This window comes from Pipra filicauda, unplaced genomic scaffold (genome assembly GCF_003945595.2).
Source record: "Pipra filicauda isolate LSUMZ 115617 unplaced genomic scaffold, ASM394559v2 scaffold356_size1356884_pilon, whole genome shotgun sequence".
Taxonomy (NCBI): Eukaryota; Metazoa; Chordata; class Aves; order Passeriformes; family Pipridae; genus Pipra; species Pipra filicauda.
Genome location: NW_024104483.1, coordinates 1,122,140 through 1,149,375, shown reverse-complemented (window position 1 = coordinate 1,149,375; position 27,236 = coordinate 1,122,140). Strand labels below are relative to the sequence as shown.

Genomic DNA, 27,236 nt, shown 5'->3' with positions numbered 1-27,236 from the left:
GTCGCGGGGCGGTGCCGGTCGCGGGGCGGTGCCCGGGCCGGGCGGTGTCTGTCACGGGGCGGTGCCGGTCGCGGGGCGGTGCCCGGGGCGGGCGGGGCCGGGGGCGGAGGGTCCGCCGGGCGGGGCCGGGCCCAGTGAGGTCACTCTTTGTGGCGGCGGCTCCAAGATGGCGCCGGTGCTGGCGGAGAAGAAGCTGGGGGGGCCGGACGGGCCCGGCGCGGCCGAGCTGCCCGGCGAGGAGGACGAGGGGCAGAACCTCTGGTGAGCGGCCGGCGGGGCTCGGCGGGGCCTCCCCGCGCGGGCCGGGGCCGGGACCGGCCGAGCCTTGGCGGAGCGGGGCCCTGGGCCCGGCCCGGCCCGCGCGTGGCAGCGCTGGGCCCGGCGTGAGGGAGCGGAGCCCCCGAAGGGGCAGCGCGGGCCGGAGAGCCGGCTGTGCGGGGTTGGTCCGGGAGATCCCATCGCCTGTCCCTTGTTTGTTAGCCCTGAGTAACGCTGTTAAAATACCCGTAACGGCAGGAAAATGTGTGTGAAATGCAGCGCCGATTGCGGGGAGCGTTAGTCAGCAGCTGAAAAGTGATGTTCTGTAGTAACGTGGCCTGTCATAACGGAGAACAACTTCAGACGCTGCTGCCTGTGTGTTAGAAATTAATTTGAGATTTCTCAGTTTGAGAAAGCAAAGCAATTCCTCAGTTTGAGAAAACCTTCCCAAAAAGGTGCCACGCCTGCAGCGTGTTCAAATGCGGTGGATTCTGTGGCCGTGACCCCACGGCCGGTCGGTACCCGCCGGAGTGGATGTGCCGAGCTCACGGGCCGGGCCCGCGGGCTCTGTGCTGGGTCTGTGCCGGGATAACGCGGCTCCTTCCCCTGCTTTTCCAGGTCCTCTATCCTCAGCGAAGTCTCCACACGGTCCAGATCGAAGCTGCCATCGGGCAAGAACATCCTCGTTTTTGGTAAGTAACACGTGTGAGCACTTGGGCGGTGGTTTGTTGTTTTTTTATTTGTAGGAACCAGGCGTGTTTAAAGCAACGATGTGAACAGACTGACACATGGGTTTGTTACAGTTAGGTTATGTAATTTGATCTGTCGTCTGGTCTTCACTAGATTTACTCTCTTTTCGATTTACACTGTTAGGTTTATAACATATTTAAACAAATAATAATAGAGAATAAGCTAGTGCTTCATTCTTATTGTTATGGCATAAGCTGGAATACTTGAAAGAGAACAACAAATAACTGTGATTCAGGAATGTACAGTGATGCTTCTGATTAATTAAGTTGTGAATAAATCTTTTCTACGAAGTTAAAGGTAATTCTGAAGGTGTCTTTTTTTTTCCTGTACAAACTTACTGACAGGTGACGATGGTTCAGGTAAAACCACACTCATGGCCAAAATACAGGGAGCAGAGCACGGCAAGAAAGGCAGAGGACTGGAATACTTGTATCTGAATATCCACGACGAGGACAGAGATGGTAAGTTCATTTAGTACGTAATCTCTTTACTGTAATTAAGTAGCTGACATGCCACGTTAATGATTGTGGTCTCATGAGTGTGTTTTGGGTTCCACCCAGGCAGCTGGTTCAGGGTTGTGCTGTGTGTTTTACCAGCTGTATCCGTGGCTGTGCAGTGAGATGTGTTCCACAGTCAGGGTGAATTCCCCCTCCTGCCCTTCTGGCAGCTCGGCCTGTGTGTGAGGAGAAGGTCCCCTTGGGCAGCTCTGGGATCCATTCCCTGGGAGGGGAGATACCTTTGCTGATGTTGACTTTGTAGCAGCTCTAATGTCATTTGCTGTGGCTGCTGTGGCTACTGTGGAAAGAAAGTGATACATCCTGAGAACTGAATTCTGGTGTGCATTTCTGGGCTCAGGGTCTGGGTGTTTTCTTGTGGGGGCTGTGTGTGGAGTTTTGGTTGACTGTAACAGATGTTTTGTTAGAGTTGATTGAGTGAAGAACAGAACTTAGAGTCAGAACTAGTATTTCCTTTGCTCAAGTTGGAGCTTATCTCTTTACCCCTTTTTGTTGCTGTTGATCATTGCTTGTCTCTGCTGTATGGGAGGGAGACAATGACAAGAAAACATGTCTAATGATCAGAATAGTCCTATTTTTGGGAAGTTTGGAGACAGGAAGAGATGAGGATTGAGTTTGTTATCTTTGCTCCTAAATGTGCCTCTGCTTGTCTCATTTTGGACAAGCTGCCAGAGACTCAACTCCTTGGGTTAGTTTGTCTTTAAGAAGGGGAATGACAGTCCCTATTCATGAGCTCCTTCTGAGTTTTGAGTGCAGAGGGAAGCAGTGATGGTGGTTCATCCCTGTTCCTGAAAACAAGTGGACTAGGAAGCTCCTATAATGGTATTTTGGAGCTGGAGATGTACTGAGTCTTGCAGGAGTGATGAAGTGCCATGTGTGACTATTGTTATGGAGATGGGCCCTGCATTCATGTGGCAGGAAACTCTTTGGATACTAAGTTAGGCACAATGAGAGGATGAGTACATTGCCTATGTCTTCTGTGGCCTCCTAATCTTGCAGTTCTTAAAAATCTTTTGGGCTGTAATTTGAAGTGCTGAGCCATTCATGGCCCCTTCAGGGTCTGGGTGTCAGTGCCTTCCCTCCTGCACAGTCTGCTTTAGCTCGGTGTGAACACTTCAGGGGGAAAAAGCCCTATGATTAGCAGTTAAGACAGCCTGTGTCATCAGGCTTCTGGCAACTTCAAAGGAGATGGTATTCTAAGTAGAAAAATGCTTGCTGTGCTGTTTTTCCTGGTGTTATCTATCATACCTCAAGTGTATCCCTGCTTTGGAAATATTTTGTGGCTATTCCTCAGTATCTGAAAGTGATAACTATTTGGGGTGATTAGGAGAGGCGTGTCATGAGAACTCAGGCAGCACTAGCAGGGAAAAAAGAGACCTTTTTGACTGACTTGCAGACTCAGTGAGAGAATTCAGGTCTTCATGCATCCTTCTAATGGATGTGTTAGGATCTAATAATACCTCCCTTTTTCCTTTCTGTCTCATTAGTGTCACCCGCAAGCAAAATAAATAGCAAAGTGGGTCAGGACCTCCCAGCAGGCTGAGATAACACTCTTCCTTCTCTAGGACAGGTTCAGATTTGGTTTTTAAACTCTGTGTGCTTCAGATGTGTGTATGCTCAGATATGGATTTGGGAACAAAGGCTGTATAATCGACCCACAGTTCTTGGAAGCCACGAGGAAACTCGGGACAGGCATTCAGGAGCTCACTGCCAGATAGGGGAGGTTGAGGGTATCTGCATTTTATTATCCCCCAGCCTATCCCTGACCAGACCACAGGGATTTCCAGGGCTGTCAGATCAACACTGGTAGCTGAAACTCTGTAGTGGCATGAGAAGATCTTCTCAGCTTCTTTCCCAAGTGGTAGAAGATTTGTTTGCTCTCTTTGCCTTCCACTCTTCTGAAATGAAGAATAATATTCTGTCCAGGAGAAATATTTTAGTCATAGTGCTGAGTCATTACCTACCTCCCACCTCCCTTTGGAAATCTTAAGGAAAATCTGTGTTGTTTCTTATCCCATCACTCCCCCCTTCCTCTTTAAGGGATATTTGAACTTGGCGTCTCCTACATTTAAAGTAGAATTTCTCTAGATTGCTGGATGCACATCTTAGTTTACAGTTACTTTTGCCCTAAGGATTAAGTTCCTTTTAGCTTGTAGGGGATTTAAACTAATGCACAGAAAGCACTTCTTTCTTGAAGGGCCCCTGTGGCTCATGCAGTAACTTTTTGGTTTTCCCTGTCACCTGCTGGTTTCTGGGCAGTGGCCAATGCTGGTCTAATAATCAGAGTAGTCCTATTTTGGGGAAAGTTGGAGACAGGAAGGGATGGGGAGTAAGTTTATCTTTGCTCCTAAGTCTGGAAGTGTTTTAAGTCTGCTTGTCTCATTTTGGGTGTCACATGGGTGGCCAAATGCACATGGCCCCTGTGTTGGCATCCAGCTGCTCCAGGTCTGTCAGGTGCTCCTGGTTCAGTGTGACATGCTTCTGGTTCAGTTCCCCAGGGCTCAGGGGAACTTAAAATCCAAGTCTGCTATTGAATCTCTGCCTGAAAAGTCTCTTTCCTGGGGTACCATCCCAAATTCTGCCCAAGGCATGTGTTTGAGCAGAGGTTTGGAGGTGCCTGAGAGAGCATTCTCCTAAATCCCCAGGTACATTATCCCTGGAGCATATGGCAGCTCCTGCATACACCACCACCATCTGGAGGAAAGCACTTACAGCACTGGCTGGGAAGTTAACTTGGGATATTCTCTGACTTGGAGCCCAGGCCTGGGAGCCCTCAGTTAATGGAATTTCTCAGGGAGTGAGGCCGGTTTGAATTTTTGCCTGTCTTTGTGATGAACAGATGTTTTGTGTCTGTGCTGGTTAGTCTACTTTTGAGAACTGAGAACCTGAATTCGTAGGAGGTAGAAGAGAAGCTCTGCATAATTTCCCTAAAGGCCCTGTGTTTGTAGAGGAGCTTTCAGGATGTCTTGCAGTGATGGGGCAGAGTTACACTGAGGATGTGCAGCAGAGCAGTGAGCCAGCCAGCCTGGTGGGTCAGCTGGAAACTACAAACACCACAGGACTTTCTGAACTGCCTCAGATTGCAAATGCAACCCAGCTGTCCTGACTGTGCCAGGGAAGCTGAGCCATTCTGCTGTTGAATTCTTCCTTGTAACAGAATCAAGCAGTCTTGAGTTTTGCCTCAGGTTTGGACTGGCCTCACTCATATCCTATGCATATTCCAGTTGAACTGGTTGTTCCACATTGAACCAAGTCTTGCTGGTACACTGGTTTCTAATGGGAAAACTGTCTTTTTTGTCAACATCTTTAAAGTGGTTCTTTTGAAAGTTTTCTCCTTTTTTGCTTCTCTTCACAGCTTGGACAAGGGATATCTAATTGTGCCTTTGGAATAAATGCAGATGCAGTTGCAGTTCACACAGTCCACCATCTGCAGTAAAATTCATCCAAGTTGGCAAATCTTTTTCATGACTAAAGGGATAATGGGGTATTGACAGGACTTAGAGATGTATTTTAGCAGTAGTAAGTAGCACCTGCTTTTCCAACAGGATCTGGTAATGGTTTGCTCTGTTTTGGTGTCTCTTGTCATGACCACTATGAAGGGCCCAGTTGTCATTCATTACTAATCAGGAGCTTGATGTGGTGCTGACAAAGCTGACTTTGCCATCAAGTCCTTGCCAAGCTGTGAGCAACCAGTGCTGTGTCTTGAAGGGTGTTGTGTATTTTAGCAAACGTCAATCACAAGACATATCTATTTCCTGTAAGAAAGGAGCAAACCCTTTCCTTTTCATGCAGTGTTACATGTTTTGTTAAAGTACATTTTAATGTGAGTGACAGGCTTCCAGTCTTCCTGGCAGATTGGTTTCATTTGAGTGATAGTTCCAAATGCTTTCTGGTTCCACCTGTGTCCCAGTTCCAGTCTGCATTCCAGGTGTTAAGCAAAAATGAAATTCTGAAGTGGGGCAAAGGTGTTTAGCAAACAAACCCTTAGAGATACTGGCTATAAAGAGTGACTTAGAAGCTGTGAATTAGGATATTTATTCATTTTTGTTACTTGCCAAGGTGTGAGAGTCTTTTCTGCAATCCAAGCACCCCCCACAGGAGAATCCATCAAAGTGCTGGTCAGAGCTGTAAACTTTGGTGAGCTGCAGGCAGACTTAGTTATGTTTTTAAAAGTTTCATTCATGCTCCAAGGAGACAGTTGTGCACAGACACAGTTCATGTCTATTTATAGCCTTTAGCTCCCAGAAGGCTCACCGGGTGTTTATTCCCTGGCAGGTTGCTGTGTTGGGAATGTGCAAAGGAGGTTTCTAGAATGCAGAGTGTAACAGTCCTGCCCAGATGTTTCATTACTTTTGTGTGATGGGAAATGTGTAAATGGGTTCACATTATGCCCCACCTTGCTGTTTTCCAAACTTTTACCAGGGCCTCCTTCTATCTTCAGAGGTCTTTGACAGCTTTAGATGTGAACATCCAGTGCTGTGAGAATCCCGTGGGACACCAGTGAGATGTGTCCTGAAGTGGGGGGAGGGAGGGGGAACAGTGCTGAATATGCATTTCTTGGATGCACAGGGATTATCCCAGCTGTTTTCTGAGGTGTGCAGGTGGGAGTGAGAAGATCTGTAAGTTCAGAGTGTGGCTGTGCCGTGTTTGTGGGATGGCTGATGTTGGAATGTCTTAGGACAGCCCAACAGAACTTAAGTAGGAGCAGAACAAATCCCAAATGAAGACTGCTCATGTGCAGCTTCTTGATGTAACTTGGCTGTTCAGGAATTTTACCCAAGATCTGATTAAAGAGGTAGTATGTATGTGTCTGTAATCTCTTCTCCTTCCAGATTTCTTAATCAAGCTCTTTTCTGGAGCCAGGAGCATCCTGATGGATTGCTTCCTAGAATTAAGTTATGATAGCCACGGTAACTGGATTTATTTTGAGAAGTTGAAAGACTCAAGGCAGGGAAGTACAGTGAGGCAGCATAATCATGAAGCTCAGTAGCTGTTTTGAAAATCTGGGTTCTACAGTGATTGGTTTGCAGATCTGTCTTCAAGAATTCACATGTGTGTGGTGCAAGAGAGAGACTCACTGTTCCCTCTGCATAGTGGAGTATGGAGAATACTTAGGAAGGGGTACTAGGAAGAGTGTAGAAGATAGAAACAAAAAATGGAAGAAACAATGTCCTTTTCAAGAGGAAAAATTCTGAGGATAAAGTAATTTTTTTTTTTTTTAATGTGGACAGAACTGGTTGTTCACAGTATCTGATACATCATTCCTGGATGAAACTTCATTTTCAGTTTTTGTGTTCTTGCCAAGAGTTCTGTTTTGGGGTAAAATGCCAGCTAATCCCATTTGAACAAAAAATGTCCAGCCACTATTAAAACACCTGGAGGAGAAACACAAAAGCTAAAATCCCAAGTCATTTCTCTGGTACTCATCCTGTGAGGAGCCTGCAAGTAGTAGCCAGAGTTAAGTCAGTGTGAATTAAGAGCAGGAGCACAACCTCGTTGGGTAGGTTTAAGTTTATCCTGTGTTTGCTCCTCCCACTCCTGTGCTAGAAAGCTAAGCTGCTTATTGCTTGTATCTTGTTTGCAGCTTATTTCTGGTGGGAGATGTCTCCAGAGTGTTAAACCAGCTCATGTGTCTGGGGGACACCTCGGGCAGGTCCCCTCTTCAACCCCACAGTTTGTGTCATGTCCTCTGGTTTCACTTACGTGGTTCAAATTCAGGCCTCTTGTGCAGGATTTAAAAGCAGTTGTGTCAGCTGTCCTTAGGAAAAGCCCAAGAACAGGAATTATTTTTTCTAAGGAAAATATTCGGAACCAAGAAATGAAAGTATCTGCTGAGTAATGTAGGTATGTACATGTGGACCTGTCTTAAAAACAAACAGGCTGCTGGGAGCTGGGCCTTCCGTTTAACACTAATGCACTCATCTGTTTAAGCCTAGACTAGCAAAGCCAGGCCTTGGCCACTGTTGAGTTACAACTGCACCTTTTCCTTTCAGACCACACTCGCTGTAACGTTTGGATCCTGGATGGAGACTTGTACCACAAAGGGCTGCTGAAGTTTGCAGTGTCTGCAGAGTCCCTGCAGGACACCCTCGTAGTGTTTGTGGCAGACATGTCTAGACCTTGGACTGTTATGGAGTCTTTACAGAAATGGGCCAGTGTCTTGCAAGAGCACATTGATAAGATGAAGATTCCTCCAGAAGAGATGAGACACATGGAGCAGAAGTGTAAGTCTTTACATCCATGTATTCTTGTTCTTTTTTTTTATTAGCTCCTGCTCCTTTCTTTTATAATGATAGATTTCTTTGGATTGGTGTTTTGAGAATGGGTTGGATAGGAATGACTTTGAAGTTGTCACAGCTACTCTAATTCAAATAGACTCTATTTGAACAACTCTTCCAGTTTTGCTGTGCTGACAAAGCATCAGGTGAATTATTGGTCCATATCCCATGCAATAATGAGATTTTGATAATTTGGGTTTTAGAAAGGGCAATTTTAAAAAAATAACTCCATAAAATGACAGATTCTCTTCTTTAAAAATGGTGACAAAATTCATTAATGGGGTGAGGTGTTTGCTTTCCTGTGGTATCCAAGCCAGGTCCATTCCCACACTGTGCTTGTCTTCCAGAAGGTCTCTTTGCCCTTGTTTGTCTCGGAGCTCAGACTGTGACCCTGGTCCAGCTAATTGGCTCTCACTGCAGCCATTCCTACCCTGTGACTTCAGGAATGTTGTATAAATTAACCTTCTTTCCTGGCATATCCATGGCAGGACAGAACCTGGCACTGGCAAGCAGTCATTGCTGCAGTATTCTCTCCTTCAGCTGCTTTTTTTCCCTAAAATAGTTCTGAATGTTTCTTGAATTTTTTCTGTTTTCATATTGAATTACTCCAAAATAAATTCCTTCAGTGGAAAAGCCCTTAGGAACGTGCATTCCTGTTCAGGTGAAGTACAGATTCAGGCTGATCCTTGCTGGTTGAGGCTTTTGTTCTGAGCTGGCTCTCTGTGCTGGAGTGTGTAAACCTTGCAAATGCTGTCTGGTATATTCCTGAGGTTCCCTTTAGGGATCAGTGTGATCTCTTTGGCCTGTGAGCCTTCAGGTGTATTTGTATAGCTGATATCCTTTCTGAATGTTAAATATTATGTTCCCAAAAGCCTTGTGCCTACAGCATACCAGCTAGGGTTTAAACTTAAAACCACTTGGGTTTGATCATCAGGTTAATATTAGGGAAAAAAGTAAAATATGACAGTTTTGAATGGAAAAAGTTCTGGGGTTTTTAGGGGGGGGGGATTTTTTTGGGGAATGGGAAATTGAAAGATAGTTCTAGTATCAAAATATAACAGTTAAGTCAACTTGCACTTCTCTGGGACAGCAACTTTTATGGAAATCCAGATAAAGGTGGAGTTTGTGCACTTAAATTTTAGTTTTGAGAAGTGTTTCAGCCTTCACTAAGAGTGCACTCTGTGCAGGAGCCAGTTACATCCATGGCAAAGCTTTAGTGCCACGTCTGAGGAGCTTGGAAGACTTTTCAATAGCAGCATCTTAGAGATATCTAAAATACTGTAGGAACTCTTTTGTGCCCTGGTGGAGTGGAAGCACAGGCAGGGTTGGGAGGTGCCGAGTTCCCCACGGGCAGAACTCTGCTGCCATCCCCTGATTTTGGGCTGTGTCAGCACCTCAGTCGCTCAGGGCCCCGATGTGCCCAAACTTCCATCCTGCTCCTGTTCCCAGGCACTGTGCAGGACACTTGTGTCACCTCAGATCCTTGTCTTCTGCCTTCTGGCAGCCTGTCCCTGAGGCTGGGTGTGTGCCAGAGCTTTGGCCATCCTGGGAGTTCCAGCCCGTGGTACCTGTGGCAGTGCTCAGGCCCTGGCACTCCTGGCCATCCACAAAGCTACACCAGCAAAGTGCTCCTTGCTGAAATGCTGCTGCCTGTGCTTCCTGAGGAAAACTGCCCCTGAGAACATGGACAATCACTGTGGTGCAATAGCCCAGAGATGTGAAAACCAGGCTACTAAAGTGCCTGTGCAGAGCAGGCAGCCGGAGCACAGGAACAGAGTACAGAGAGGTGGGATGTGCTGAATCCATCCCAGTAAACCCCCCTGCACCAGGACACCACGTGGCTGGAGGTGTTTCCTGCCTTCAGCAGAGCCATGTTCCCTCCCTCCTGCTCCTGCACCCTTTGTGGCCCAGCTGAGTGGCTGCAGAGCTTTCCTTGGCTCTTACACCACAGTTCTTGTTGACCCTGGAGAAATGCTGTCCAGGATTATCCCAAACTGCTGCTGGGTTGTTCCTTCTCCACTGCCACGGTCTGAAGAGCTTCCAGAAACTCTTTTGTTGGCTCCCAGTTCTCCATGGAGCTGGACTTTGGACTGCTTGGCTTTGCTCTCAGGGGTTGTGGGGCCTTTCTCCACCCAGCCCTTGGTCCTGTGTTTGCTCTTGGAGATACTGACTCTTGGCCTTCTGGAATAAGAGAAACTTCCCTTTTGAGTTAGAGCTTCCAGAATGGGAGCAGGACACAGGTGGAAACAGCAGGCTGCCTTGAAAGGAGTGGAATTGTCCAGGATATACCAGGAGTCTGTCTGCACTCCTGTCACTGAGCTGCTCTGGAAATTCCTTGCTAAAAGCTAATGTGAATTCACATACATAATGTCAAATATTCTAATTTAATTCAAGCTCAATTATGATAAATCATTATTTAAATAACACACATTTGATTAATTATTTCAGGGAATATGTAAATTTTACCTTCCTATTTAAGACAGCAAAGCAGAAAAGACAACTGTCAAGAATCCAGAACTGCAGAAAGGAGGTGTACTTGTAAAATGGTGATTATACTGATGTCCTCTGGAGCATTTGAAGCTAAAGAACTGAAACACAATAACATATTTTTCTGAAAATTAATTTAGCTTGAAGGGGATACTACTCAGTTTCAGACTGTTTACCTTTTTTTGGTCTGACATACAGCTGAAAGATTTCCTAAGATAAAAGAAACTTAGGTTGCCCAGGCATCTTTTGCCTTGGAATTCTTTTCACAAGACTAAAATTTATGATCAGTAAAGACGGGGCACAAAAGAGCTAAAAGGTGTGTGAATTGATTGTGAAACTATTTACTAGAGTGTAAATAGGGAATGGTTGTCTCAGAAAATATTCTGCATTTTTCTTATGCTCCTATTCAGGGCCTTTAGGATCTACCTAGTTAAGTAAGTTGGAGTGTTTGCTTCCATTTCCTTGTTGCAGTTAATCAGTACTCCAGGCCTGAGGATCTGATCAAACCTAAGAATAATTGTGGGTGCTTTCTGGTGATTGCATGTCAGGAGTGTTCAGCTGTTCTGTTGGAGTCACCTGGCAGTACCTTGGCTAAATAAGCAGTAACAGGAGAACAAACTAGGTTGCTGGAACCTTGCTTTCATTTGCTGTGTTAAATGCAAAACTCTAAAACTCTAAAAGCCTGGATAAGCCATGAGTTTGGTAGATCAGTCAGCGTGATTTCACTGGAATGCCATCACCTGGGGATAGTTTTTTCATTCCTAGTGCTGATAAGGAACAAAACGTTACTGATTTGTCAGATGAACAGTTGCTTTTCTGGCTTCCTATTTTATGGGCATCATCTTATGTGTATTTCCTGTTCAGAAACCTTAAACCAAAGTCACTGTCTCCTACTTCTTAATAGTTACTTTCCATACCCCACAGAATTCCTTAATATGCATTATGTGGAGGAGCAAATCTTCACAACCTGCTAGAGAAAAGGGAAAAGAAAAGATTGTACAAGTTGTTTGGGCACACAAGGAAATTTGTCCATTAAAAGCTTGAGGGTGGAGATCAAGTGAGAAATCCTCCTAAAATGGGAGGTCTGGATAAAGTATTAAATTGCTGAGTGTCAGAGAAACACTTTAACTGCAGTGAGCTGCTTTGTTAACTGCTTAGAGTGCAAGGTTTGACAGCACTGGGGGTACAGGTTTGCTTGGAATTAAGACTAAATTTTGAATGGGAATGGGGGTTGAATTAAAGACTTGAAGTGTTTAAAAGCCTGTTGCTGACAGCCACTTCCACTTGTTTCTGGATTAAAGTGGTTTCCCTGTGTTCAAGGTGCAGTAGTTGGAGGTTCTTACTATGGCTTTTACCCTTTAATTCTGGTAGGTATTTGTTCAGAGCATCAGCAGATGCCCTTGTGGACTCAAGCTGAGGGTTGGGTTCCATTTCTCAGTCTCTGTCAGGGCCAGTCCATGGGTGTTATCAGCAATCCACACAACACTTCAGCTCCACGGGGAAGGTTTTCCCCCTCCATGTGTGGATCACCCAGAGTGAGGGATGGCCTTGGTGGCTGCTCTGGTGTGGCTGTGGTTTGGTACCCCTGTCTTGGGGAGAGGGAAGAGTTGGAAGTCTTGGCTCTCTAGGACTGTGGTTTCAATCCCATTCAGCAGAAATCCCTGAGGATTTTCCATCAGACTTCTGACGTTTCTACTGTTTAAATTAGGAAAATTCTCGGGACATCTTGAATAATGTTTTGTATTATGTTGTCAAGTCTTACTGTTTTCAGGAGAGGCTTTTATTTCCCAAATTTGAAGGGGTTTATGCTACCAAGTATCTGAGTAAACAAAAGATTTTTTTGCTTTGATATGAACAAAACCTGGGAAATGAATATTGTCTGATTACAGTGCTGTAGTAAATTGAGAGCAGTACTGTCAAATATTCTTTTACGTATGACTAAGTCAGAGGGGCTTATCTGAACCATTGTGGGAGTGGTAAATGATGACTCTTTTAAACTGCTGTGATACACTTCTCTTCAATAGGATTTTTCTATTCTGAGGTAGAAAGAGTCTGAGTAATAGTAAAGTTAATAAAAGTAAGTAAGTACTTAAAGCCCTTTTCTATTAAGTGTGCTGGAATGAATTTGCTTTTGGTGAGATAGGCAGTACCCACCTGGAATGTGCAGAATGTACAGTGGGATTGTGATCTGCCTTTGCTGAGGGTGAAGCAGTCCTGGAGGGAAGCATCTCTCTGAGCACTGCTGTTCTCTCTCCACCAGAAGGCACTGCCTCCCCACCTTTAAAATCAACTGCAGGCCATCGTTTTTAATTTCCTTGGACAGTGGGTTATATTGAATTGGTGATTGGAAGTCTTATGGTCTGTATTTAGTTTGAGGTTTTAAGCTTTTCTCTGGACTAGAACTCTCTTCTTTTCCACAAGAATCACACAGCTTTATATTTCAGCTAAAAACTGTAGATTGTGCAGCTTTGAACAGGAGTGTTTTTCTGATTTGCTCTTCCTTCCACACCCCCATCTATTGCAGGAATGGTTCCTATTTTGAAAAGGTACAGTGACTTCATTTTGCAAGGTTTGTATTAGAAACTTCCCTGAGGTTTTACACTTCCTAAAGCTCGGCAGTATCAGCTGGCCTGCAGTACCTGGCACAGGGAGGAGGCACTGAATAGACTCCCTTTGGGACTGGGCTGGGGATGCGTGGCTTTTTCCAGGTGTTTTCCTCACTCTACACACACTCAGTCTGCTCCCACTGTTCCTAAAATAAAGATGCCTTCATGGGAGCAAATCATGGAGTGTGCTTGGCTCGTTCCTTGAGGGTTCCTCATGGCTGAGGGAGGAGCAGGAGGAGGCTGCAGGTGGGATTGTCACCTGAGGGAGAGTCCAGTGCTGTGCCTGGGAACACACTCTGGACACAGATTCAGCTGCTCTGGGGCTTTCACCCTGGAAAAGGGCATTAAAGCTGTAAATTGCAGCCCAGTTTTGATAAAGCATGTGTGGGGTCACAGTGCATTTCCAGATTGGTGTTAATACTGTTCCTTAGGTGCTGCAGGATTTGATAGTATTCAGTATTATTGGGACACTCATTGTTGCCATAAAATTAAAATTGAAAACCTAGAAAGCACCTGGTTTCCCCTGGACCCCACTGGAGTTTTCCAGAGCACAGCTGAGTCTCTGAGCTAACCTGTAGATGTCCTTGGGTCTGTTTTTGTGCAGTGTAGGGTTTATATTTCTAGCACTGGCTGCCTGCAACAGAAATGCAGAGTAATAGAAACTTAAGTTATGACTTTATAAGAAAAAGTGGCTGTTTCAGCTTCGTGTTCTCTGGGTACATTTACATTTTCACCACTCCTGCCAAAATAGGTACAAATTGCACTGAGCAGAGGCTGTGTTGCTAAACTACATTTATGTTTTCTTTTGTCAACTGCCCCTAATGAAACATTGAGGAATGTGCATTTGTACATACTACAGCTCTTCCAGCTCGTTTCGATTATTTGTAATGGCTCCAAATTCCACCTGATTTAGTTTGCTGTCAGTTTTGATGGAGGAGGTTTGTTGTGTTTGAAGGGGCAACAGGGCTTAACATGCATTCAGTTCTCACCTAGTACAAAAATAAAAAAAAATTGAGATTAATTATGGTTTAAAAAGAACTCCTTCCTTTGTTGTACCCTAAGATCTCTCTCTTTATAGTCATAAAGGAGTTTCAAGAGTATGTAGAACCTGAAGAAGGCTACCAGGGATCACCACAGAGGAGAGGCCCTTCTTCTGGCCAGGAGGATGAACATGTTTCTTTGCCCCTTGGAGAAAATGTGCTGACCCACAACCTGGGCATTCCTGTGCTGGTGGTGTGTACAAAAGTGAGTTCTTCCTTCTGTTGGCTACAATGGGAAAGTTTGATTCCTTTTCTTTTAGAAGGCATGCTTCCTACAGACATGCAGAATGAATTCTGGATTAATAGTAACACAATTTGTTTTATCTTTTGATTTATCGGTGGCATTTCAAAACCAAAGGCTCAAAGTAAATGCAATGTGTGTGTAATATTAAAGATGATATGCTGGGATGAAATGATTGTTTTTTCTGGTTTTGTTTCCCTCCCAGTGTGATGCAGTGAGTGTACTAGAGAAGGAGCACGATTACAGGGAAGAACACTTTGACTTCATCCAGTCACACATCCGGAGGTTCTGCTTACAGTGTATCCTTCCTGTGCTCAAGAGATTTGCTGTAATTTGGAAGCAAGAAAATATGTTTTAATGTTAAATTGCACATAAAGTTAATGCAAGAAATTGCACTTCAAGATTAGTGTGTAGTGTGTGTTGTTTTGAAAATATTAAAATCGTTTACAGTTCTTAAATTGTGCATGGGATTTGGGGGTTTTGTTCCTTTGTCTTACATTTTGTGAGGTGGTTTTTCTTGGTTTTCCCCTCAGAATTTGCAATTTCCATGTAAACCTGAGGTCTCAGCAGTCTCTCCAGTGTTTGTCTTGCCAAGTTAAGTGCCTGGGAGGATGGATGGCTTTTGTGTATGTCAAAGAAAAACATCATGAGTCTTGTCCTGTTATATCCCCTTCCTCTCCCTGAGTATTAACTGGCTCCAGGTTTTGCCTTGAACTACTTCTCCAAACTAAATCTAGTATATATAAGTCTATAAACTCCTGTTTTGAAATTATTACTATAATTTATTAACTGTATCCTACATAATTTTCCTTAAATAGCTACTCAGATGGGGCTGCCTTGATTTATACATCAGTTAAGGAGGAAAAGAACCTTGACCTGCTGTATAAGTACATTGTACATAAAACATACGGTTTCCAGTTTACCACACCTGCCTTAGTGGTAGAGAAGGATGCAGTTTTTATGTAAGTCACTTGTGCAGGCAGCACGGCTTCACGTTGTTTTCCTAAGCACTTCATGTGACATGTGTATAAAAATAACCTGAATGGTTTCTGGTGTTTAAAAGCCTCGTGTGTCAGTCTTGTGAAATCCCCAGTTGAAAAAACAATTTAGTGCATATTCCTTGGGTTACTTGACTGAGGGTATTATACCTTTGGAATTCAGCTGAGAATGAGGACTGACCTGTAAGAAAATGGCCTTATTTAAGTAGAGGGCAGTCAATAAATGGTCTCTGTAGAAGAGCTTTTTGTGACTGAAAAGGCAAAGCTTTCCTCCTTTTTGTAGACCTGCTGGTTGGGACAATGAGAAGAAAATTGCCATTTTGCATGAAAACTTCACAACAGTAAAACCGGAAGATGCATATGAGGACTTCATTGTAAAACCTCCTGTAAGAAAGGTAAAAAGGGGTGAACTCTTCCCTGCCCCCCAGCAAATAAGTGCAGTTGGCTTGAATGGCTGCTAGTGACTGTTAGTATTGAAGAACTCCAAATATAAATGCAACTTTTTTTTTTTTAAATCCCAATGTGTGAAACATCAGGCTTTCATTACCTAGTTATTTAAAATACTGCAATCAAATTCACCTTATTGAATGAAAGGCAGTCCAGAAATATTATATTTCAGATTATACCATTTTTGCATGTGTGGGGCAGAAACACTTCTAGAAAATGGCAAATTCTGTTTTAGGACCTCAGCAATTTCCCCCTGTACACACAAGGCACTGAGGTTACAGTGTAAAGGCAAAGCAAGGCAGCCTCAGGACTTTGAAGAGATGCTGGGGTGGCTACTTACCAAGTGCTCATCTTTCTGGGATCTTTCTACCCACAGGCTGGCAGCAATGTTAGGCTGCTCCAATATTTTTTATCTTCTTTTTCTTTTAATGACAATTTCTTTAATATTGTTATTTTAAATGTGAAAGAAGAGTTAAAAAAATGGAAAGAATGGTCTTAAAGATTTGTTTCTCTCCCTTCCCTTTTGATCACAAAAACATAAACAAAAGTTACAGTAATTTCAGTTTTTACTTCTAATAAGAAAATGTTTTGTCCAACAGTTAGTCCATGACAAAGAGCTGGCAGCAGAAGATGAGCAAGTGTTTCTTATGAAGCAGCAGGTAAGAATGGAAGAATAAAAATAAGTCCTTACTATATAAGATTTCACTTTAAGTTCTCTGTGGTTATTACCTCCAGTTTTTCATCCCTCCTTTAAATCACTTGGTAGCTGTTTTTCAGCTGTGCAAATTCAGATGTAATTGTGCAGTAAGACTGTGTTTTCACAGTAAAAATTATGGCCACTTATCTTGGCAAGGTGAAAGGAAGATATGCTGAGAACAGAATAATTTACATGTCAGGGGGGAAGAGGACAATTTGGAATTTCACCACATAGTTGTATTGATCTGTACAGTATAAATACTTTTAAAACCTAACATCTGAACATTGCAGTTTTCTTCCAGCCAGAGGCTTGAAAGACTTCAAGGTGTCAAATTCAGCTATGTAGTAACTTGTTCTTTTCTTTACTGCTCTATTGTTTAAATGCCTGCTAATACTTTCCTCTTGATTATAAATATCCTGGAGGTTACAGACTGGGGTATCTGTGATTCTGGCTTAGTGTTCTGGACTGGCTGTATAAGACAAAGGACCAAAGCTTATTTATTCATTGTAGCTCAGTCCTCTAGAGATAGAGCTGGGAAGTATATAAATATCAAAGAGGAATCCTGTAAATATCAGGCAAAAAAATCAATTTTATTCCTTTCTATTGTCTGAAATGTATTTAATACTCTTATTGTGTTGTTGTTGCAGTCATTCCTTGCCAAACAGCCAGCAACGCCTACAAGAGCATCAGTAAGTAGATCCAAGGAAAAGAGTGGGAGGTGTTTTGTTTCCTTCTAGGGAAAAGGGAATGATTCTAATCTGTAGAGGTTCATTTTTTAAATTTAAATATAACCTACATAATCTCCCCAACCTGCAGAAAGCAAATAATAAGGCAGTAGTTTAAAATGTTGCTTATAAATTGCTTCATTCTAATTCACTGTGGAAACGTGGAAATATCTGATGATTATTGACCTGAAATATTCCTACAGTGATTCAACCTCTCTTTTAGTGGGGCACATCCCCAAAGGTGTTTTGGCTGTTTGTTTTCTTTCTCCAGTGTGCAGCACTGCAGCGCTAATATAAAGGTTGAAAAAGTATGTAATGTTACATTTGCTTCATATAACTAATCCATTTAAGTTCCCTAATTAGTGTGATTTGGACTTTTTTTAAGGAATCTCCTGCAAGAGGCCCTGCAGGATCCCCAAGAACTCAAGGCAGAGCTGGTCCTGCCAACGTCCCCAGTGCCTCACCAATAACATCAGTTAAGAAACCAGATCCAAATATTAAAAGTATGAATAAGCATTTTACTGTTTTAAGCATGTGTTACTTCCCTGAAAAAAAGAATCCGATTCTGTAGAAATATTTCTGAATTTATTCACTAATGGTATAGTTAGTTAATAACAGAAATTAATTTATGACATAATTCAGGTTTGATTTTTTTTCTTCTCTTGTCATTTATCTGACTTGAGTTAGAGTTCTGTTCCTGCCAAGCAGTCAGACAGAGATCAAATATATTGTGATTTCCTTCAGTTGCCCATGTACATTTAATATGCATCAGTTGGATTATTAGTTTATACTTCATATCACTTATCCTGGAATCCACAGTGAAAGCTGTTCCTCCAGAGCCTCTCTGGAACGTCGTTTTCTGGGGCAGATGAAGTCCCTTGGCAGTGACACCTTGCCCTGCCTCAGCCCTGGGATGCAGCTCCTTGTTATTGAGGGCTTTCTTTCGTCTCCATTGGCAGGGCCAGTGTTGATTTTTGGTTTTGTGGTGCAATACCTCCCTTACAGGGGTAAAATGCACTTCTGGGTCCTGTGGCATTGCTGGATTTCCAAGTTCTGATTTATGGAAAGTCCTGTGGCACGAAAGGCTGCTCTGGAACATCTGTGCAGTTTGGTAACGGGCTTGTCAATGTTTGAATTGCACAGCCATTCTTAATACTTTTGTTCTTGGCTTCTACATTTTGGGAAAACCCCCAAAGCATACAAATATTTAGATTAAAATTTGATGACCCCCCAGAAAAGCGGTAACATGCTTTCAGTCATTTCTGACTTTGCCAAAGTATGCAAAGGAGTAGTGTCTTTACACTGAGCAAGGACAGACTCTCATATCTGAGGCTTATTTCCTTGATTAATAAGAGAGTTGTATTTATGTATATAAAAATAAGTGCTGTCATTTACCAACTCTGAGTGCTCTGTGTGATATAAACATATTTGGTTTTTATTTAGACAATGCTGCAAGTGAAGGTGTCTTGGCTAGTTTCTTTAACAGTCTCTTGAGCAAAAAGACTGGCTCTCCTGGAAGTCCTGGTGCTGGAGGAGTGCAAAGCACAGCCAAGAAATCAGGTATTGGACTTGTTATTGCAGCTCGTTTTGCAGATTTATAATATTTTATTTGGCCCACACTGCTCTAACTGGGTATACCTTTTACACTGGTCAGTCAGACCTTGACAGTGCCAAAGAACTAAACTACTGCAGCATCTCAACTCCAGGGCTTCTCTTGAGCCTGTTATGACTCGAACCTTTGAGTGAAGTTGTACTGCTGGGATATCAATAACATTTGAGTCTTGATCATACTCAAAAAGTGATAATTTCGTTTTCAACTAGAGAATTCCTGCCTTTCTTGACACTTTGCTATTGCTTGAAGGAGATGCAGTTTGTTGGATTTGGACTGGAGTTAGCAGTGAAACTATTGAAATCTCTCCAGAGTTCAAGTTGAAATGAATTCTTATGACAGCTTGAAGTTATTCTCTCATGAATTATTCAGTATTTGTTGTGATCTAACACAGCTGATAACACTGATCAGGTGGATTCAGTCTGTGTACATGCCTGGGACTGCACTGGATGAGATATGTGGGGATAAGTCTTTGCACCAATTAAGGGGAATATAAAAGAAACCTGTCAGAACACTTGGTACCTCTACAGACCTCAGTGGTGTAAAATACGTGGTTATTCCACCTGAAATTAGAAATGTCCTACTTTGATTATTTAACTGTTTCTTTTCAGTACTGGTGTTGCATCACAGGGAGTGTTCAGGAGCTTTCCTTCCACAGTTCTTTCACTACTAAATTACTGATAGACCCCAGGCTGGGGAAATGATGTAAACTGTAATGGTGATGCCAAGCCCACAGTTCCTCCTGCTGAGAGGGAAATGTAAGGCTCAGACAATCTGAAGTGGAAATGAGAAATTTTTGATGCCAGCCACACTGATGGTGTGTCAGTCAGAGACCCAGAGCAGCTGGACTGTGGGTATTGGAACCCAAAGTATTCCTGCAGAGGGGAAATAAGGATTTTTTTTAAAATTTTTTTTATTTTTTTTTTAATTGGGAAAGGTTGTATATGACATTCCATGCTCTGAAAGCTCAAAGATGGCTGGAATTTGACTTAGAGCCAGTCAGGTGGGGAGGGCTGTGTGTTTTGTTTTAGCATGATGAATTCTGAAATTTTGTCTTTATTATAATAAATAAATTTAAATATAACCATAAATTTTTTGTATTATATATTATTTACATAATATTATTGTATCTGTGTTATAAAAATACTTCACTAATTCTTTCCTAATCCAGAGTGCCCTCTTCAGTTAAACACTGAAAGGTGTCCCCTGCTTCTTCAAAGGCAACCTTGTGTTGCTACTGACCACAGTGTCAAATTAACTGGTTTCATAGAAATAGAATTAGAAATGTTTTGTATTATTCCATCTATGTTTTTTATCTGAAGCAAAATCAGATGTTGGGGAGTGCCTGGCTAGTGATTAAAAAGCAAACAAACTCTGAAATAAAAGCTGTGATGTCATGTCTCCAGGAAGCTTATTCCAGTACTTAATAGCTTTTTTTTCCCCTCTTGCACAGTCAGTGTTTCTTCATCCCAATACTGCTTGTCCTGTTTGAGTGGAGCTGGAGATCAGTGTGACCCCTTTGTCTTCGCAGCATTTGAGAGCTGTTCCCCTTTGCCTGTGGCTTTTGTCTGGGCTACAGAACCAGACCTGTGTACAGGATGTGTTCTCTGGCTCTGCCAGTTCTCCCTGGCCTGTGCTCAGGGATGAGGGTGGTGTCAGACAGGGCTCTGTGAGCCCTGAGCAGGGGCCCTTCCCGTGTGCTGCAGACTGTGCTGCTGTTCAGACATCTCTGTGACACTGGGGTTTGTCATCTCTGTCATACTCATCAGGATTTTTTATAACAACTCAGCCACTTTAGTACATTTGCTGCCTCCTGGGCAGTCTGTCTCAAAAGTCCTTTCCAGTCTGTCTCAAATTACCTCAGTGTTTCAAAGGGTTGTATGTTTGCTTAATCATTGTTTGCCACTCTATCATTATGCACAACTTTCATAATTCATATAAATAACTTCTTTCCTCCAATCCTGTCTTTCAAAATCCTTTGTTGTCCCTTCAGGCTGCTTACCTGATATCTGATATCTTCAACAGTTGGACAGGGTAGGTTGATAACAAAAGTATTGACCAATACTGTGGATAACTGATGGGTAATTTTATGAATTAGAATACATGATTTCTCTGAAATACCAAGGCTGGTTTTTTTCTAGTTTATTTATATGAAGGTTATGTGAGATGTGATATCAACCACTTCTCCCTTCTCCACAGGACCTGTTACCTGTCATAGAAAAAAACTTGGGTGGCTTGACAGAACTTGTTGGTAATAGATCCACGTTGATTGTTGTGCTGTTTGTAAGCACCTACAACTTAATTGCAATTTCTAGAGAAATCACTAGAGTAAAAACTAACTAGTCTGTCTTAGGCTTTACTCTTTCCTCTTCCAGTCTTCTAGAACATCATGTGCCTTCCAGGAGTTTTTAAAGATAACAAATGGCTTTGTGTGCCCTTTTTATTTACTTTTTTTTCCCCTTGTGTCAGCATTAACTTCTAATTTAAATAGGTCATTTATCTCCTGAAACATCTAGAGACAGCAGTCATGCATCCTGTCTTAACTGTCTTGGGTTTGTTAGAGACTAAATTAGCCAAATTAGTCTTCTGCTAGAGGCTGAGCTGTTTTCCTTATTAGTTTGTTCTTCCTTAGTTCCCATCACTGGCTTATCTTCCCTTGAACATGAGTGACTAGCACATGGCATGCAGCACTCCAGAAACATCTCACTGTAGATATAACTGGTGCAGCAGTTCTCTTGCTTGGGTGGAAGGACTCTGAGTGCTCTCAAGGTCTCAGTTGGCTTTTCTTGGCTGCATCAAGTTGATGCTCACGCTCATCCCTGACTTGGGGAACAGAACAGAGGCTTTCGCTCCCCAGTGTGCCTGTTCCCTCTCAGCTGCTGTGCTCACACCTGATGTGCAACTAGTGGGAGATTTAACTTTCCTGAGGAGGTAAGGGCTCCTGGTGTTGGGATCTGAAAGCTCCCACTGGGTTTATGAATAGCTGGTCATCACTTGTTCTCCTGTGGAGGAGCTGAGGAGAACATCTTGGAGAAAACCTTATTTACAGCAGCACCCTCTGTGTGAGTAAATGGGCTAGAATTGTCTTTGTAGGCATTTTAAATGTCTGAACTGTTTAAAGAGCCCTAGGTTTTCAGAAAGTTGATGACAAAAATATTTAGCTTTAAAGAGACCATGTGTTTCTCTCGTAGCTATGAATATCCTGAGGGTGAAATGTTGAGATTCTGTCACAGGATGAGAGAGACATTGTGGATCTCAGCATCCTGGTCAGCCTAATGATGGATTGGTCTCTGCTCTGTTAATCCTTACCTGAGAGAACTCTCTTATCTGGGCAGGTGCTGCAGTGTCACGTCCATTTTTCATGCTGTGTAATTCCTCAAGCCTCTTGTTTGCCTTTATATTTCTGGGCTGTCTCTCTTTGATGTCTAGACCGTGATATTTCAAAGAACTTCAACTGGTAGTTTCTGTGGTGGATTATTTTGCTTCACATTGTGTTCTAGACTTAATAAGGTTTCATTTATATTCACAAGAAGATTCTTGCAAATTCTAAGGTTGCCTTCCTCCTGCATTCCTGTAAAGAGCTGGGCTTGTCTGCTCTCACTCTGACCCAGCAAGGGAAACATGGAACTGTGCAGGACACATCTGACTGCCCAAGGCCTTCACCATCCCTGACAGATCTGTGGGAACCTGGAAGCCAGGTTCAGTATCACTGATCCAGAACTGAGGGCAATTCTTCTTGCCTTAGGAACAGCTCCTTGTGTTCCTCCTGGGAAAGGTGCTCCCCTGCAGTGGTGGTGAAGGGGTGGGTGGGGTTATCCCACATCTCCCTGAACAGCTTGGAATGCTCTTCCTGCCCAGGCTGAGGGATTTCAGGACACAGCTGCTTGGTGGGATTTTGGGAGGCTTCAGGATCCAGTTCATCCAGCATAAAAAAACCCTCCAGTTTTTTAGATCTACTTTTGTTTAAGCAAGAATTTTGTGTGGGTTGTATTGTCTTAGGGTTTAGGATTTTTTAACTCCAAGGTACCATTAGTCTCCATGAAAATGTTTTGCATTTTAAGTTCTGTTATAGTTGATGCACTAATTCTTAAATTCTGTTGAAATACTCCTACTCTGAATAGGTGCTGTTAAGAGTGCTATGGCTTATGAGTAGTGCTTAAGTCTAAAACCTTCATAGTGAAGAAAGGTACCCTTTTAACTTGGTTATGTCTTTGTACTTTGGAAAAAAACACTTAAATCTCTAACAGTCAAATCTTGCCTTATTAATGTTTTCAGCATGTACCCTGGAAAAAATCCACCTAATATTTCACACACATTTGAGCTGGAAAACAGATGCTTGTTAAATTCTTTGGCTATGTAAGGAAGCTGTACATGGTTATATAATCTACTTTTTGTCTAAAAATATAGCTTTTTAATCTTAAATGCTTGTATGCTCCACACATTAGGATGTATTGTTCCAATTTCAGTGATGAATTTGTCTGTGGGTTTATAATTTTCAGAATGGTAGAAGGAAGCTGATGGTTCAGTTAGGGAATTGTTCAAAAGTTTGGAGTCCAGTATAAAAATGTAAGATATGCCTTTCCTGTTTCCAATGGAAGAAGTCCTTTGAAATGACTGCTTGGAGATACTACATGAATATGCAATTCATGTCCCCTTTTTTAAGGGGGGAGTTCTTCCTGTTAGTTGTTTAATACTTAAAGTGCAGCAAGTACAAGTGCAACTAAAGGTGATTTTTTGGTAGCAGGTGTCCCACATACCTTATGGGTAAAACTTGGGTTTAAATAAAGTCCTTGCTGTCAGTGCTAATAATAGAATTGTGTATGGTTAGGTTTTATGGAAAATCTTAAATATGGTTATTTTTTAAATGTTATTTGCTATAAAACATATCACAGGTATTTCTGTGCTTTATGCTGCTGTAGAATTCAGCATTTCATCTCTTTTTAAAGTGACTTAAACCTTAGTATTTATCAGTCTTTACACAGGCAACACCCTGTATTGTACCATGTCTTGGGGAGGTGCCAAAATAACGAGAAATAAGTAATATCTCGTCATATAAAAGTGATTTTTATGAAAACTTTACGTATTGGTTAAAACATTTAACTAAAATTTGACTGCTCTAACCATTTTCTTTTTAGGACAAAAGACAGTTTTGGCAAATGCTCAGGAGGAGCTGGACAGGATCACTCGGAAGCCAGACCCCATGGTAACAACAAACTCTCCTCCAGCAGAGAATGAAGCTTGATAGCACGTCACAAATGCATCTGTAAATGACCAAATAACTATGTATAGTGATCTGATAAGACCAGGAATTTTCTGCTATGGCAGATGCTATCAGTTTTCTTGGGGCAGGGGAAATGAGCTTACTCCATCATTGCCTTGTCCCAGTCAAAAGTGCACATTCAGGAAGTTTGCATATAAAATCCCTCTGTATAAGATAACTATTTAGAGTTTATATAGGGCAATTCTTTTGGTTTGGAGGTAAAGCAGGTGCAGCTGCATTTCCTGTTGTGAAGAACACAGAGAAGCAAAATGGAGAATTCTTTTTAAAGTACTACTGACTGCACACGAGGCAAGGAAGAGCAATGAAACCTTCTTTCAGAGTTACTGGAATTGGCTACTTGTATGTTTGCAAATGCATTGTATTCTTGGAGTGGTGGGGGTGGTGGTGCAACAGCATTAATTAGGTGAAAGAAGCCTAGGTAGGGGATGGACCCTGTAAGGGGCAAAGGATTTGGGACAGCGAGAAACCAGAACGTTGGATTGACTGGAGAGGAGCAATGTTGTTAAATCCTGTGTTTCACACGGGGTAAATAGTCACTGTTTTTAAAAGACTACTTTACATTGGAGAATTCCAGGCCAAACACTAAGAACCATGGGAATTTATTCTTGTTATAAATCTTGTTTTAGTTTTTAAAGAAGTCTTAAGAGTGTGGATGCCCTTTCTGGTGTAGCTAACAAAGGGAGAAACTAAACTTGTTTAGATCCAAGTGCCTGGCACAGTGTGTGATGTGTCTTTAGAAGGTGCTTGAACTTATTGTGCACTGTAGTACAAACAGTCACTGTTTGGTTTTATTTTAAAAACAGTAGTTTGGCAGTTTGTATTTAATTTTAAATCCTGTTTTCTGATAGCTTCTGCCTTTTTTTATGCCAAGAGGCAAGCCTATGAAGAATGGTGGGTGACGGATCATTTTCCCATAATGAAATGTGCTACAGAACACTCTCGGTCATTTTTTTTTCTTACTTTTTTTTGTAACTAAATCTTAGCTACCAAGCTAAATTTGATTCCTGCCTTACACCTCTGAAGGTTTTTAAAAAAAACTTTCAAGGCCCTAGTTCCAACCACGTGTGCTGCAGGTGCAGCCAACTCCAATCGTGAGGGTAACCTGAAAAGGATGGATGTGTAGGGACGGACGTGCTGAAGAAGTGGGTGTCTGTTTTCTTTCATGTAGCATTTCATTTGGAAAGATGGGCTGGGGGTGTCCCTGTTGCTGTAACAGAGCTCTGTCCATGGTCACACAAACCATCATTCTGTCAAAGCAAACAAACTGCTCTGGTTACTGAAATGGCACTTTGATTTTATACACAGTATGCTTGTTTTACATGGACACACTACCAGAAATTAGAGATACCAAGCATATGCTGTGCTCTTAATGCTGAAGGGAAAAACCACAATTTGATTTATACAGAGTTTACTTTTTATTGATATGAACTTGTTGTACTAAATCCAATGTCTGGATATAACTTCCCTAATATATATTGTTACTTAAATATACAGAACTAGACTGACCACTAACACAGTGCTGGGTGTTAACCTCAAATCCTGTGTGACATCAAGAGGCTGTTCATGTAAGTCTGTCTAAACACCTAGGAAGCTAAGAGTATTTACTTGCCTCTTACAAACATTAACATGAGTATGTTACTTGTGCCAGTTTTTTTTGTTGAAAATACTATATTTTTCTTTTTTTTTCTTTTTTTTTTACTTTTGTAATAAACGGTATGACCTGAAGTTACACAGCTGTCTAGATCACAGTTAGACTAAGCCTGGGGCTGGGGATGTGGATGTACTTGCTGGTGTAACAGGTGCCAGTTGCAAGTTACCACTCCAGAAGTGATTACACACTGTCCTCCTGACACTGAGAGCTGAGATTGGAGACCAAACCATCACAAATTGGACAGGAAAGTGGAAAAAGTGTGTGATTGGAATGGGATACAGTTTGAAAACTTCAGTCTGAAACTGCCTTTTTTGTCGTCTAACCTGATAAGCACTTTTCTAGCAATATGGCTGAAACTTTAAATTGAAGTACTTTCCAGATCTATAAAAGTGTTAAATATACTAAAATGGATCAAAACTGTTGATGTATAACTTACCAGCTTTGCAGAAAGACAAAAGAGAACCAGATTTCCAGTTTCTAGTTGCAAGTGAATGCTCCTAGGTTATTGAAGAGGGTTGTAAGTAATGTAGCATCCTGTGGTTGCCAAGGTCTGTGGGCTTTGGTGAGCTGCACAGTTGTTATTCTGGTATCTTCAAGCATTGGAACCAAAGGCCAAATGCAAACAGCCTTTACATTTTCAAGTGAAACTTCATTTTATTTGCAGATACACTTGTATGGTAGACTGTTTAAACTATTATATGCCTATATTTATATGCATTATAGTGACTGCATCTACTGTTCATGTTTAAACTATGAAAACAAAAGATGAAAGCATTCAACTTGAAGCAAATAGAAAAGTTTAAAGATTGGCCCTCCATAAAAATGCTGTGATTATGCTGCTTGATTTTAAGTTTGCACTTTTTTTTTATTGGCATTTAAAAAAAAACCTGTTTAAACTGAACAGAATTTCGTATTTTATTTAATTTAACTACGTTGGAAGTGACTGCTCTGTACATCGTGAACTTAACAATATACATGCTGTAAATGAAAGTTCACTGTCCTGTATACTAAGTTTATTGGGGTTTTTTTTCCAACTTACAATTAGGACTGCAAATGTATGAACAAACCTTAGTCCAGTTGTATGGCTTTAACCAGGTGCAGTCATGTGGAACTTTGCTTTCTAGTGCTGGCAAAACGAGGACGTCTTTAATTACTGGCTTCAATAAACATGAATCCAGACTGCTTTATGCTCTGCTTTGGTGTTGTTTGTAAGATCCCCCTTCTGGAGCTGTTTCTGTGGGAGCAGAATATGGATATATGGAGCAGACTGTGGGAGCCCTGAGAACAGGAGCAGGAAGTTGGTTTGTGCAGTTGTGCCCCTCAACAGCTTCCCGTGCAGGGGGTTGGTACCAGCCCTGGCCAGGGCAGGAGTCACTCCAGGGAAACCCAGGGAGTTCAGAGGCTGTGTCCTGTGTCAGGGAAGCAGAGATGTGTCCTGACAGCTCACACCCCACAGCTCTGCCAGCACAACTGCTTTGGATGCAAAGGAATGGATTTCATGGCAATGGGGAAACAGTTGGATATTTTGCCAGCTTCAAAAGTGAACCTTCTAACATATTGTGTAGAATGCTGTTCCCAAACACAGCACTGGTCCTAAATTTGCAGGATTAAAGTCCAGGTCATGAGAAGTTTGAGGAGTGAATTGCTTGAGTG

At 42.3% G+C, this 27,236-nt stretch overlaps 1 protein-coding gene across 1 annotated transcript; it reads left to right on the top strand.

Moving 5' to 3' along the window:
- The first annotated feature begins 26 nt into the window (after positions 1-26).
- Positions 27-26,770, top strand: DYNC1LI2 (dynein cytoplasmic 1 light intermediate chain 2). Its single transcript, XM_027718333.2, has 13 exons — positions 27-261; positions 877-950; positions 1,353-1,469; positions 7,517-7,747; positions 13,973-14,139; positions 14,381-14,474; positions 15,002-15,137; positions 15,457-15,568; positions 16,220-16,279; positions 16,965-17,006; positions 17,428-17,545; positions 18,486-18,602; positions 23,787-26,770. Exons 1-13 carry the CDS (start codon positions 167-169, stop codon positions 23,891-23,893), a joined length of 1,470 nt encoding a protein of 489 aa, XP_027574134.1. The 5' UTR covers positions 27-166; the 3' UTR covers positions 23,894-26,770.
- Positions 26,771-27,236: the final 466 nt, after the last annotated feature.

Coding starts and splice junctions, on each gene's coding strand:
- DYNC1LI2 (XM_027718333.2), top strand. CDS start 167: ATGGCGCCGGTGCTGGCGGAGAAGAAGCTGGGGGGGCCGGACGGGCCC. Junction 14,475..15,001: donor CCGGAGGTTCTGCTTACAGT/GTATCCTTCCTG, acceptor ATAGCTACTCAG/ATGGGGCTGCCTTGATTTAT. Junction 16,280..16,964: donor TGTTTCTTATGAAGCAGCAG/GTAAGAATGGAA, acceptor TTGTTGTTGCAG/TCATTCCTTGCCAAACAGCC.